Below are 14153 nucleotides of genomic sequence, written 5' to 3'. Positions count from 1 at the left end.
GCTGACATTGAAGTCATTGTTCATTCATGAAGGAGCAGAACGCCAAAAGAACTACTTTAGAACCAGACATTAATAGACATGGGAAAGTTTGAGAGAAAAGCATTAACTTCATGAATATCCCATTTATGTAGTGCATCTACAGATTTGTAATGTCCTCTGTCTGCTATTGGGCAACTATTGACATCCATCAGTAAATAAACTTAGCAATGCTATGATCATTGTGTTATTTGCCAGTTACTGCTGTTGCAAAAACAAATCAGACCACTTGTTTGGCATATGTTTCAGCTTTCATTGAAGTATCACAACTTCTGTTTACATTTTTCCCTCTGTACTCCATGTCAACTAAGGATAACACTGGGCCCGTAACAAGGGGTGGGCTGCCCGTCTAAATTTTCTCTGCCCATTTTTTAAAACAAAAAATAATTAAAAAGCAGTTTACAGTTTTGTCTTTAAAAGGACTGCAAACCAGATGAACTGCCCCCTACTTTTTTAGCAGTCTCACCACTCCCCTTAGAACATTTAGGCTGGCTAAATGCCTGAATAACACTTCGTGCAGTTGTTGTATACTCTAGTTCACAGAAGCCTATTGCACAATAAATTTGTTAATCCTTAAAGATACTGTTGTTTCTGCTGCAAATGATTAACACAGCTACCCCTATGAAGGTTGGCATTACTATACGACGCAGTTGGATGAGCAGGAAATTTTGGTTGGGAAAAATAACTACCACTGAAGTGTTATGAATTGATACCGCTTCTGTTCAAAATTGTACCCATGTGGCATGTAATTGTCCCTTAAATTTGCAATCTTATGCACACATACTTTGAAGTAAGCTGCACTAAACAAAGTGGGAGTCACTTCTAACTAAGCATACATCATATAAGGTTGCAAAGTTCTGTTTGTGCAGGCAGATAGTTTTCTTGTTGCAGGGGTCTTAATTTAGCATATAAATTGCCTCTTGAAGCGATAATGACAAAACATTCTTCAAAGTTTAAGTTTATTTCAAAACAAATTTCAAAAGCTACATGGATGAAAAGCAGCAGCGTAACTAGGTCATGGATTCATCAACTTTTATAGTTTGACGTTCTCTTCATTCTTGTCATTTACATTTATTGTAGCTGGCTGTTAACTGGAGTCCATCCATAGCAAAGCCAAAATTGAGCAAATTCTGTAATACAAAAGAAAACAAATCTCATAAACTATCAAACCAAAATGTTAAGCATTTTGATGCCAATTAAAACTTCATGATTGCCACATGCACTCAGAATATAATATGCACATGCACAATTATAGTGTGTGAAATTAGCTGAGATGGCTACTCTGCTTTTTGTGGGATGTTTGAATGGCTCTTTTGGTTGGGAGAGTACGCTTTTGGTTTGCCAACTGGCAAGCATTGCTGCTCTACACAGATTCCCCCCCTTTCTGAACATATATTATTTCATTATTATTTATACAGCACCATTGGTGTACATAGTGCTTTACAGACTGTAAGATCACTACCCCAAGGACCTTCCAATCTAAAATTCAACATAAAGTGAAAGGGGGGGAAATGGAGGCAGGATAAACAGAGAAGCTGCATGAGATATGTACTTAGGTGTAGTTAAAGGGCTAAATAACAGTATGGCATGGAGAGTTATGCCAAAGACTTCATGGAAAAGTTGAGTTCAAAGGAAGGATCTGAAGACAGATATCATCCAGGAGTTCCTCGCAGCACTTCCAAGCATAAAGGGCAGCAAGGGGGAAAGGGGGAAGTTTTTTGAGGGAGCAGGAAACCTTCTTATGGTGGAATTGGAGGAGCAAAGGTCATGGGCATAGATGAATTGGGAATACACATGGAAAGATATGGCAAGGCCATGAAGGGCTTTGAAGATAAGGACAAAGAGCTTCTGCAGGATCTGAGAGAAAGCCGGAAGCCAGTATAAGAAATTAAGGAGGGGCATTATGTGTTCAGAGCAATACAAGGTGAATGATTCTGGCAGCAGAGTGCTACATAGACACAAGGGGACCAGGAAAAAGTATTTCTGCTGAGGGCACAGATAGGAAGGACAGTATTTTTGCAATGTTTTAAAGGGAGAAGTGACATGACTTGACTACAGACTGAATAAAGGGAAAAAAGACAGGACTCAAGCTATGTGCCTGGGTGGTAAGATGCCAGAGAATTTTAACTTGGACTATAGACGATTATGTAACTATAAGCAACTATTGTTTTTCAAAACTATGTAGTGTTTTTTACTGTCAACTATCACCACCACCCATATTAAAAAATATTAATCTGCTCATGTGTAGTAAAACTCATTTTCATTCCTCTTATATAGTATTCTATAAATGTCCTATGCAGCTGGGCAAGCAAACATAAGCATACTTGCCATATGTGTATTTAATATTTATAGGAAAAAGGAATAGAACCCTTGCACTCTCTCTTTAAAAAATTGTTGTAATGTGCAAAGCAGCTTCCAGATGAAATCAAACAACTGCTAAAAGTTAGGTATTAATATTTGATTATATCAAATCTGTCTTGATGTGAACAAGCATCGATGGTTCCATGTAAGTAAAGCAAATCATTTTTTTAATTTATTTTTTACCATTTCTCATCCTAATCGAAATTTTCTTTCTAAAGAACTTGAGAGGTTTGGGAGAGAGATGAATAGATACAGCTGCATGTCCAGTCTATGGAGACGCCAAATGCAGAAATGTTAAACCAGACTAGAATTAATCAAATTATCTTATCATAGAAAGAAAATGGATTACATGTTTAGAATAGTTACCTTTCTGCGCAAAATGTTGATGCTTATTTTTTAGACAAAAATTCAGGACAGGCCACCACTGTTGCTTGGATAAGGCATCTAATAACAATTTATCAAAGCAATGACATTTCTTCCAAGTGCATTTCTGGGTTTACTTCAGAAGATTCTTGTCTCTCTTGACCATCTTTATTTGAATCATCTAGGGAAGTTGCACCAGCTACAAAGAAAGAGTCAACATAATAAACCTAAGTAGGGTCTTACATACCTTTGCCTTCAGGGTCAGGGCCCTCCTCCACAATAAGCAGGGCAGTATTTCTGGTCCCCAGTTCCCATCACCAGCGTATTATTGCATACAATCCTGGTTGACTTCACATTGCTGCAATGTCTTCCTTTTATTCCTATACAGTGGAGATCCTAATTCAGTTTTCCAGGACAGCTCTATGTGTTCCTGTGCTCCCTACTCAGCAAAAGATAAATGACTTCTAAGCCTGTGAGGTTATTTACATTGTGGTTATCTAGCTTAATATAATTAACTACTCTCTGGACTCGTTATTTTTGCCCCATTTAGGAAGTAAGACATTGTACTCACCAAGCAAGGAACTATCTTCTCTCATTATATTATTTTTCTGTTTCTTCTAAAATAAAATTAAAGAGGAAATTTTATGTGTATCCTCTATTTCGTCCAGCCACGCAAAAGCATAACTGTCGTTTTTCTAGAAAAGCTAGTTAAAGCTGTTCCTGACAGAAGGAACAAGCAGCGCATATTTCTTCACTACTTATATAATTTTGTTCAATGGCTGTGGAGCAACTATCATGATATAAGTTATTAAGGACAATCTGTGGGGCAAGGCCAGAAGAGAGCTAATATTCATACCTCCACAGATGTCTTCCACTGTAAATAAATCTCCTTTGATGTTGCCCAGTCAAGGGGAACTACATAATCATCTGGGAGTAAAGTGTCTACAAAACAAGATTTTGCACAAAATGGTTATTTCACTGAGTCACACATGACTCTGACAGCAATCTATACTTTAAATTTAGTAAGTGTGACAATCATTTGATTGCAGCTAGAAGTAGCCTGAGAAGTATACTAGTCATTTAATTGTTAACACTACAATTAGGTTCAAACCTGAACATGCAATATAAAACATATTCTAGATTCACATATGAATATGTGTCATTTTGATTTTTTATGATTTGATAACTCATATGTGGTGACTGGCTGCTGAATGTATACATTTACCCTGGTTTTTTAAAAAATAATAATTGAGAGGTTATAATGGGAAATCTGCAAATATGGAGCTAGAATACTCATAGTTCATTCACACTTGTGACATTCACTTGATATTGCAATCATTAATGTATAAGCACACTCATATGAATAACAGAAACTTTGGGAGTATTTGCATAAATGGAACTGTACTATACAGGGTTGAAAAAGGTAGGTGTTACAGTACAGGTGCTATCTCAACAGAATCTATATGGCTAAAATCTATTATTGCATATGATTATATGGACTTGTCTTAGACTGATGCACATCCTTGGTCCATTTAGCAGCAACTCTCCAAGATGTAGTGGTTGTTCTGAGCACCTGCTACCTGAGATACTTTTAGGACAGAGATGCCAGGGACTGAACCTGGGACCTTCTGCATTCAATGCCTGAGTTACAATCATTTCATCCTTTATACAACACACAACTAACATATTAAATTCACTACCAATGTCAATAATGGACAAGCTTTAGGGGGAGGGGCTGCATTCCATAGGTGGGCGGGGCTGAAGACAAAAAGGGGTGGGGGCAGAAAAACAAAACATACCAGGATATTGTCGCTTAAAGCTCTTACTGCCAGTACTAAGGCATTTTAACCTTTTAGAAAGGGGAAAATGCACAAAGGGTAGGAAACCAGTCAAAGGGGGCATGGCCATCTAGGGAATCTTAGGACCATGGCCTAACATGTAACTTTGTAGCAGGCAATACCCTCACATAATGGGCTGGCCCTTTTGTGGTCCATTAGCATGTGGAGAGCCCCAACTAAGAGGTCTATTGCCAGTAATGATCTGGCAGAAAAAAATTGTCTCAGAAGACTCCTATTGCACATTGTGCATCAACCTTACTCAACAGTTTAAATTGCATTTTTATAAAGTTATTAACAAAGTGCCTGTAAAGAAATAATGGAATACCTCAAAACTATTTTGAAAGCTTGCATACTCAGTTAATGGTCTCAAAACTTTTGAGGCTGTGGCATTATTGAAGCTAAGTAGGTATGGAACTGATAAGTTCTATGAAAGGGAGACCACATATAAGACAGTAAAATCAGTATAAAATATTTTAACTATCAAGCTGCCAATGAAATTCACAAATTAAATCATCAACAGGCTTTCATGCTGTTAAGTCCGTGTTTTGCAAAAGTATATCCTAACTTAATTATTACTCCAAATTAGCTAGAGGGAGTTTATATTTATACTAACAATTATAAAACATGCAGTAAATTTCTACCAGGAAACTGTAACAAGTCTTAATCATTTCTTTAAAAAAAAGAAGAAGAAGAAGTAGTAATTACCCAATGGAACTCCTGGGGAACCAAAAAGTTCTACTAGTTGAATTGCAAATCCTTGTGATAACGGAAGCCCCAAAATATTAGGTTTAGTACTTAAAGTATCTTTATCATCTTTGATTTGGGAATACTTTGTCCTCTCAGTCTCATTAATTTGCTGTATATTTTCTAGGTTTTCAGCAGCGGAGTCTGTAAGGCATTCAGTGATTGTTTTAACTGAACACAAAATATCCGGCTGAGTAGTTGAAATACCTGAAGTTACTTCATTCTTGTTTTCCTCTGTAGTAACTAGCACAGTTTGATCAAAACCAACAATTTGTTGCTCGCTAGGTATGGAAGGTTTATGAGATGCAGAAGTACATATCTGAATTGGAGCAGCAGCTACCTTTGTAGAAAATTCCATCAATTGAGATTCTTCTGAAAGTTCATTGGAATCTTTACATAGAAGTTCTGCATCAAAATGAGAAGATTTTACTACTACACCATAACTAGAAGATGCTGGATATTCATAACAACCAAGACTTTGCTTGTTCTTTTTTGTGGCCTCTTCATTTGAAATTTCCTCTTGTTCTGTCAAAACATCTATGTCCTTTAGGACTTCCTCATCCTTTCCAGTAGGAATCTGCCTGGGTAAATCAAAGTTTGGAGCCAGCTTGAATATTCTTTTGAGCCTTCCTTGTTTTTTTGCTGAAGCTAATGGGCTTACATCACTTGAAACATGGGCTCTAGCTCCAGATTCTGTGGGAAATTGACCTATTACAATGCACGGCATGTTATGGATGTTCTCAGTCAGTGGAGATGGCAAAGCACAATCAGTTAGACCATTATTTTCATGTAACACTTCTAGATCTCCTTCTCTCGTTAACACTTTATTAGATTTATCAATAATTAATTCTGCTGTTCTCTCTGAAAAGACCTGCTTAGGCTTCCTCACCTTCTTTGGTCTTTGCTCATATATGATCTTAAGTGTATCCTCTGGCCAAGTCAAATAGGATTGACCTTTAGCTGAGTTACTGAGGGTTTGTTTGTCAGCTGAGTCAAAAGAAAAAAAAGCCCAAGTATTTTTCTTATTATTTTCTGATGCCCCATGCTGATCAGGAATGGTTACTTCCTCATAACTTAACAGTTTACTTTCCAAGTCCAATTCAAGCATGATGTCAGCAAATATATCTTTGTCTTCCGTATTAGCCAGGACAGTACTACTTTCTGTACCACTGTGGTCCAATTTTAGAGAAGTATGATTGTTACATTCCAAAACGTTGTTCTTGCCTTCTAAAATTCTGTTTGGCAAATGATTACTGAATGTTTGTTCAGGTATGTTTTCATTTGGAACAAATGGCAAACTCATTAGGGGCTCACTGCTGACTCCTGCAAGAGCATCTATTTTCAGCGAATTGCCTAAAATCTGTGGATCTGCCATGTTTGAAACAAGGAAGCTTCTTTTTTCCAACTCAGGAGGTTTTAGATCATTAGCATTAACAGAGCCATCCTCACAAACTTCTTTAGGCATGTTTGGATGCTCAGTCAGAAATGCTGATTTTTCATTGTCTTCTGAATCCCCCTGTCCACTCTGTGATGAGTCCTCATCACTTGGAGTTAACTGTCCACCTGACTTTTTTTCCATTGCTTTAATAGTGGCACCTTTCAATTTTCTGTTCCTCTTTCGTTTCCTCCTCTGTTTCATCTTGTGCAATCTATGCTTCTTCTTTACAACCGATTCCCTAAACAGAATAAAGAACTAAATATGAACACATTAGGAATAATCTTAATAAAGCCTAAATTACAAAGTTAACAGTCTAGAAATCTATAATCCATTTACTTTGGAATAGTCCATCAAAGATTATTGTGGAATCAGCCAATCAGACATGCCGAGCAAATGGTTATCACAGTTCTACAACACTAAAATTTGGAGCAGTTCCATTTTTTGAAGAAAGGTTTTGCATTTATAGCCCAACACATAAATACCTAGTGTGTAATATACTGACAACTAAGCAACCTAAACATTACAGAAAAGAATGTTGTGCTGGCATGAAAGGCCAAAGGTTCACCAATACAAAAGCTTGTTATCAGTATACCAATAAGTCCCCATTAAACATAAAAAATGGCAGTGTTCCTAATTAGAAAACAAAAGCAGTACAAGACCCTGCATTTGAACTCTTTGAAAACATAAAAAGGTTGGTCAAAAGATTAGCTATTGTGACATTCAACACTGTTTTCTCTAGTTAGTAATTAGAGTGAAAAGCACAAGAGACAGGGCCTTTTCAGTCAAAGCCCCATCTTGATGAAATTCCCATGGGATGTGTGTTTGGCTCCTCCTTTGATGGCGTATAAATGGGCATTAAAGACATGGCTGTTTAATTGAATAATTATGTTGATCTATTTCTAAGGTATTTGAACTGCCACTGCTATTTTTTATTTACAGTGCAATCCTGGTTATTGAATTTTAAGATGCCTTTTTAATAATTGACATTAATAATGTGCTGCTTTTAATAATGTATTAGTTTTAAATGTTTTAATTAGTTATATGTATTTTATGGTGTTTGCATTGTGTTGTACCCCACCTCCATCCAGAGGGAGAGGCAGGTAAGAAATAAATATATTATTGTTATTGTTGTTTATTTACAGTGCAATGTCTACTCAGAAGTAAGTTCCACGGAATTCATGAAATTCTTGGGCAAATGTGCTTAGAATTGCAACCTTATTGTATTATCTCATATTGTTTGAGTTGTCTGTGATGGATTGCTGGTCTGGAGTCCTGAAAGGCAGTGAGAATAAATCTTTATGGGGGGGAACTCAAGTTTATATCAGATTAATGGTAATAGTTGACAGTATTTTTCCTCTAGTATTAAAAAGGTTGTATAGAACATATGGGGAAGGACCACAGCTCAGTGTTAGAGCACATGCTTTACATGCAGAAGGTCCCAAATTCAATCCTAGGTATTTCCAGTTAAAAAAGGATTAGGTAGCAGGTGATGCAAAGTGCCCCTGTATTCTGAGACCCTGGAAAACTGCTATCAGAGAAGACAATTTTGGGCTAGATTGGAAAATATTCTGGCCTGGTATAAGGTAGCTTCCTGTTTTTTCAAATTTATGATGGAGGCTGCAGCACTGAGAGAGCAATCCTATGGCCGCTAGACAGCATCTGGGGGGAGATAGGATAGTTGAGATTCCTGGGTCCGAGGTCAGACTCAGCTCTGACCTCGGACCCAGGAGTCCAAGCTCCTCTCCCCCTTGTCCTTGCAGCGAGTACAGAGTGAACTGCACCGTTTGCATCTCCAAGGTCGCAAAATGGTCATGGAGGGGAGGGGACTGGGGAGTCCAGCTAACAAGGAATCCTCCAGCCTCCTTCCTTCCCTCCCCTTCCCTGATGCCTCAGCTAGATGGGTGAAAAAGCCTGTCTAGCTGAAATACAGTGAAGTTCACCGCTATGCTCCTCCCATTCTACATTGGATGACCATTAAGTCTTCGAATTTGGAGGCTTATGACCATCCTCATAGGATTGCACCTTTTGTATGCTTATCAATTCAGTACAGTGAATCTTCTTAGTAAGCGTGTTTAGGACTGCCTATTCAATAACATTTTTATGTGGACTAGTTAATAGGAATGGAGAAAAAATTTGCAGTCCTATTTTTATATGAAATCTAGTTCACACTCCTAAACCTATAAGCAAAGTGGAACACACATGTGCACTGCAATCTGTACTTTTCAGAATTTTGTGATTCAATTAAAAAAACAAAATTTTTAAAAATGGCCAGTCTGGCTAGGACTAGTGGAAGTTGAAGTCAAAATCATTTGGAGGGCTCCAGCTTGGGGAAGGCTGAATTAAGGGAATATAAACACAAACCTTTAATTTATTGGGATAAAATCACTTGCAAAAAGTCCAAACATCTGGAAAAGTGTATACAAATATGTGTATATTAGAAAAGATGCACATAAAAAGTTTAAGAATATTCATGTGGACTTTTGGGGGCAAATTTGCAACCAGATGCAGAATGGGCTGAAACAAATGTGCAGTTGAGACAGATTCACCAATGCCTACCTCTTAACAACTTTTAAAATAGACTTACAATCAGGATGGAGGTTGTCCCTCAGCTTCCTGGCTTTATGCTTGGAGGGAAATTAAAATTTATAATAACAATTTTGACACTGAAACAGGTGTTAGTTTAGATTAGTTAACATGGAGCATAGGGTGTACATGGTAAGAGTGAGCTTCTCCAGACACATCATATCAATGATTTTTTATATTGCTGTAACCTCATATTACCTTAGTTATCCCCCAATAATTTCTGAATATTCCCTAAATGAAGAATGACATTAAAAAGTAACAAAAATAAGCTTTATTGGTCCATAAGAAAAAAATCCAAAAACCACGGTCAGGCAGTACCTTTATTAGGACAAATCAAATATGCACAAACTAGTGGGAAAGCTTTCAAGATCCCTAGATCTCTTCATCAGGCAAGATGTCACAAAAAGCAAGTGGGGAGAGGGAAGATTGACTTGATGCTGAACTCATGAAGTCTGCATCGTCAGAATCTTAAGATAGAGTGGAGAAAAAGGGCAGACTTAAATGAATTAGGCTCTATTAGGTATTATGCAGATTTCAGGTTACACCTAGGACTATTAGTACAAACACATAATGGCTGATTCCTCCATTTTTGAACACAATTTGTTTCCAACCTTAAGCAAAAACTATCTTTCTCTTTACTTTTGTTCTCAGTTTACTAAATAACTGGTGTTACCGAAGATTGGAAACCTATTATTGCACTCAAACAAAAAAGCACACTGTACAGAGACCTGGTTAGCATGATATAGCAACACACCATGGCCGATCAGCCAAGATGGGTGTTGGTGATGAGCAAATCAGGAACGATTTCCGCAGGGTGGCTTATTTTTCAGGAGCAAGCCACTCTGATAAATTATAACTTGTTGGATTATTCATATCCATAGTGGCTTCTTGTGATGTCCAAACTCAGCAGGGCAACTTCACCAAGAGTTGTCAGGAACAGCTAGAAAGCTACCTGGCAAGAGAGGCAAAAGGCCCTGCCGCTCCCATCCACCCTCATCCTTCTCCATGTCCTCCTCCCATGCGCCTAAAAAATTGAGGACACCAAAGAATGTCCCAAACATGTTCACAATTCTTTTTGTGTGTGTACCTGTACAAGTGCACAAGAATGAATATCCACTGCTAGGAAATTTGCATAATTTTCCTGTTTTAGCTTTGTATTGAAATTATTGCAATTTCCTCCTCCATTTTACTGCTCTGCCATGAGATCTGCACAATTGCCCTAAATTTTACTGTGTTGCCATGAGATTTGCAGCATTTCCCACTTAGTTTTACTGCTTTGCCTTGAAATGTGTACAATTTCCCCATTTTACTCCTTTACACATTTGTGTATGTTTTGCAATTTCACGTACTGTTCTGTAGTCCATATGTAAATGTGACAGCTAGCAACTGAGAGCAGGGGAGGGAAACAACAAGTACAGGGGCGGTTGAGGGGCAGGTAGCTCCAATTTCCATGAGGCGGTGATTCCATTCTGGGTTTTAGTTAGAACCAGCCAGAAGGCTAAAGGTGCTGGACATCTGGGAGACCTGCTGAAGGAAGTGAGGTGAGTGGCTACCAAGAAGACGGCCTTTTCTGTTGTGGAACCATGGTTGTGGAATGAGCTTCTGAGAGAGGCATTTTACAGTATTTTAATTCTTGGTATTATTAGGTTTTATCTTAGTTTTAACTTTTTATACTGTAGTTTTATACTTTTAAATTGTATTTTATGATTTAAATGGTTGTGAACTGCCCAGAAAACTTCAGGTATTAGGTGGTATAGAAATAAAGCAAATAGATAAATATGAGATTGCAAGGTGCAGAAAGTATTTATTTCCTCTCACCCACTCCTTTATAATGTTATAAGCTGTGTCTCATGTCAGTGATTTAGATGTATCCAATGCCCAAAGGCTTAAGGGCACAACACATTAAATTTCAAACTAATGCTGGTTGGGGAATGCTGTTATCTGGAGTTTCAGATATATATACAAGTTGGGGAATGCTGGGAGTTGTAAGATTTCTCTCTGTCTAAACGTATATAGGATTGCACCCCAAAACACATTAAAATTGAAAATTAAAGCCATAAGGATCCAACATAGCTTCAGAGGCCTCAAACTGTCATTATTAATGGTCTACAAACTTTGATTTATATCAATACTTGGGGGGGTTCTCAATCCTGGTTTGCAACTAATTTGCAAGTGGCAGATTTGGGCAGGAGTGTCATTGCCCAGCTTTGGCCGGTGCACCACCTGTGCCCATTTTAGAGAAAGGGGATTTGGCTATGGTGGCACATGCCTTGTTCTGTGTGGTGGCTGCCCTCGAAAAGGTGTTTGGAGACTGCAGCTAGTGCAAAATAGTGCCGCATATGTTCTGAATGAGACTAGTCCTCTGGAGCATGCAACTGCTTCATTCCTCTCTGCTGCTGGCTACTGATCCAATGTTTCCAGACTAAATTTAACCCTTTTGGTGTTCCATAGCTTCTGTTTGAAACATGTGGGAGGGAGGCAGTGGCTAGTGTGCCATGTGTTTCCCACCCGTCTTAAGATCTCTCTTTGGGGGCCTTTTTGTTGTTTTTTACCACTTCCTTAAGACATATTCCGGCAGGCATGTACTTTATCTGGTTAACTTCATTTAATATTTTATCTATCACTTTGCCTTTTTAATGTCCTATTTTGAGAGTTTGGGGATTTTTTTTTTAATGTCAGCTGCTTTGAAGGTTTTTTTTTAAATGGAAAGGCAGAACAATTTGGTTAAATATAGTATAAAAATGTGTTATGATAAATCTTTCTTTTGGACAGAATTAAACAGTAAGCCTATCACTTTGTTTAGTTAAATACCTCAAGTAACATACTAGTTCTCCACCAGCCACTGCTTACACCCACAGTCCACTTCCTTCTTACACCAGGATTATAGGACATTATGTGGTCTTGCCAATTTCCTTTGTCCCACAAGATCAGGTTTTTGATCTTCTCTCACTGACACTTTTTCAATAAGTCCAACCTGCAAAATGCAGCCCACTCTCCCAATTCTTCCTCCCACACATGCAATTTCTTCTTTCCCCCCTTTTGGCAGCAACGTAAGGGAAATATCTACTCAAAGAAATCTTTATTAATGCCTAGGAACAACGACACTCCTTGGCTGCTACAAGGAAGAAACAGAAATAGATTCTTGATAAATCATGCCTATTTTTTGACAGGAAGATCCACCCACATGTCATGACACAACTGCATCACACTAATGACTGGGAGAAGCTGCAGTCAAAGTCCGCTACCTATTTCATTCTCTAGTGGTGAAATAGTTTTAAAAAGTGAAGTGTTTTACAACTGCTGTTGTAAAAATACTGGGGCAGGATTTAAAATACTGGTGCAGGAATTCAAGAACGTATGTACAAATTGTTCAAGATATTAGAATATTAAACTTACTAAACCTGATATTCATAGCAATTTCCCCTACTGAAAAACATTTGTTGCAGACGAATTAAGCAGCAAAGTATCATTCAAGATGTTAGATTTAATAAAATTTCTATTAAAAACAATTACATGTACATTTCATAATACACATTAAAAATAGGAAGCACAGAAGTCAGCAGGCAATAAAAATTAAATATCCAGGTTTTATTCCTGACTTTTGAATCTGAATTTTAGCAGGTTTTCCACCCTTCCTCCTCTGTTTACCTTTAGAAAAAGAAACATATGGAACAGAAAGCCATGCTAGCACACACCTTTAATAATCAAAAGTAAAAAAGAAAAAATACTTAGAAGTGCTTTTCAACAGATATTGCTATTAATAAATATTTGGATCAATCAGAAGAGACTCAGGGCCTTAGCACATGACCCTATAACTAAGGTTCAAGAAATATTCTTAACTGCCCTAATCCAGACACATTGCCTCTATTGTAGGGTCTTGAACCACCTAATCCTGATCTTCACTGCATGGGACAAAACAGGTTGAACCCAGAGATCCACCCTCTGCACATGCATGTAATTACTGGAGGTTGCTGCACAAAGGCAAAATACAAAATACAAATAAAGCAATTTACACCGATGGGGTAATAAGCCCAAAGACCTTGTATCAATGCCAGACAGGATAGGTGAGAATGAATTTTTCCATTAATCACTTAACATGGTTGAGAATAAATAACTGTATCTGATAACCACACTAACCACAAAAAATGGCTCCTGTCTGAACTTTCCTGGATCAGGGCTGCTCTTTAACTAATGCTTTTACTTTTCCAAGTATAATTATTGAGCACTGTGGTATGTTATGCAGTAGACGTTAGCTTTTGTGTCATTTGACTTTTCTAAAAAAACACACGGAACCATTCTAAGAGAATATTTTCTTTTGAGGTGCTGTGTCCCCATCCCCACTCTAAAACACACACACCACATAGCAATATCAAAGCCTCTGTGCTCAAGTAGTAAAATGCTTACACTCATGCATAAAGGGCGAAACAAAATTCCTTTGGACAATGGCCCGCCATATCTTACACCAGGAGTAGGCAACCTGATGCAGCCTAGGTGTTTTTCACTACAAGTCCTGTAGTCTCTCAACACTGCCTATGCTGGCTGGAACTGATAGAAGTTGTAGTCCACATCACTGGAGGGTACCAACTGCCTACCCATGCCTTATGCAGTGTCTCCAGAGGACTTCTTTGACTGTTTTTAGAGAGTGCATGAGGTTGGGCTTGAAGTAGGAGCTTAAAAGGAAATTTAACTTCATTAATGAACAAAATTTAAAGGAGGGGTGCAGAATCTCCAGCCCACTAGGCTCCCCAACCTTAGGATTCCTCCAAGGGTGGGTTGTGGCGTTGAACCAG

At 38.0% G+C, this 14153-nt stretch overlaps 1 protein-coding gene across 2 annotated transcripts; it reads right to left on the bottom strand.

The window, feature by feature from the left end:
- Positions 1–1080: 1080 nt before the first annotated feature.
- Positions 1081–12791, bottom strand: LOC134399124 (uncharacterized). Of its 2 annotated transcripts, none has more exons than XM_063126975.1 (6): positions 12548–12791; positions 5304–7035; positions 3617–3702; positions 3332–3377; positions 2764–2959; positions 1081–1166 (listed from the first exon to the last, which is right to left on the bottom strand). In XM_063126975.1, the coding sequence occupies exons 2-5, from the start codon at positions 6979–6981 to the stop codon at positions 2856–2858; spliced, it is 1914 nt and encodes a 637-aa protein (XP_062983045.1). In that variant the 5' UTR covers positions 6982–7035; positions 12548–12791; the 3' UTR covers positions 1081–1166; positions 2764–2855. The 2 variants fall into 2 exon arrangements, with proteins under 2 accessions (XP_062983045.1, XP_062983044.1); XM_063126974.1 differs by lacking the exon at positions 12548–12791 and adding an exon at positions 7935–8116 and having other exon boundaries at positions 5304–7018.
- Between the last annotated feature and the right edge of the window lie 1362 nt (positions 12792–14153).

Source organism: Elgaria multicarinata, chromosome 5 (genome assembly GCF_023053635.1).
Source record: "Elgaria multicarinata webbii isolate HBS135686 ecotype San Diego chromosome 5, rElgMul1.1.pri, whole genome shotgun sequence".
In the NCBI taxonomy this organism is placed as follows: domain Eukaryota; kingdom Metazoa; phylum Chordata; class Lepidosauria; order Squamata; family Anguidae; genus Elgaria; species Elgaria multicarinata.
Note: the sequence above shows the minus strand (reverse complement) of the source record. Positions and strands in the feature narration are given on the sequence as shown.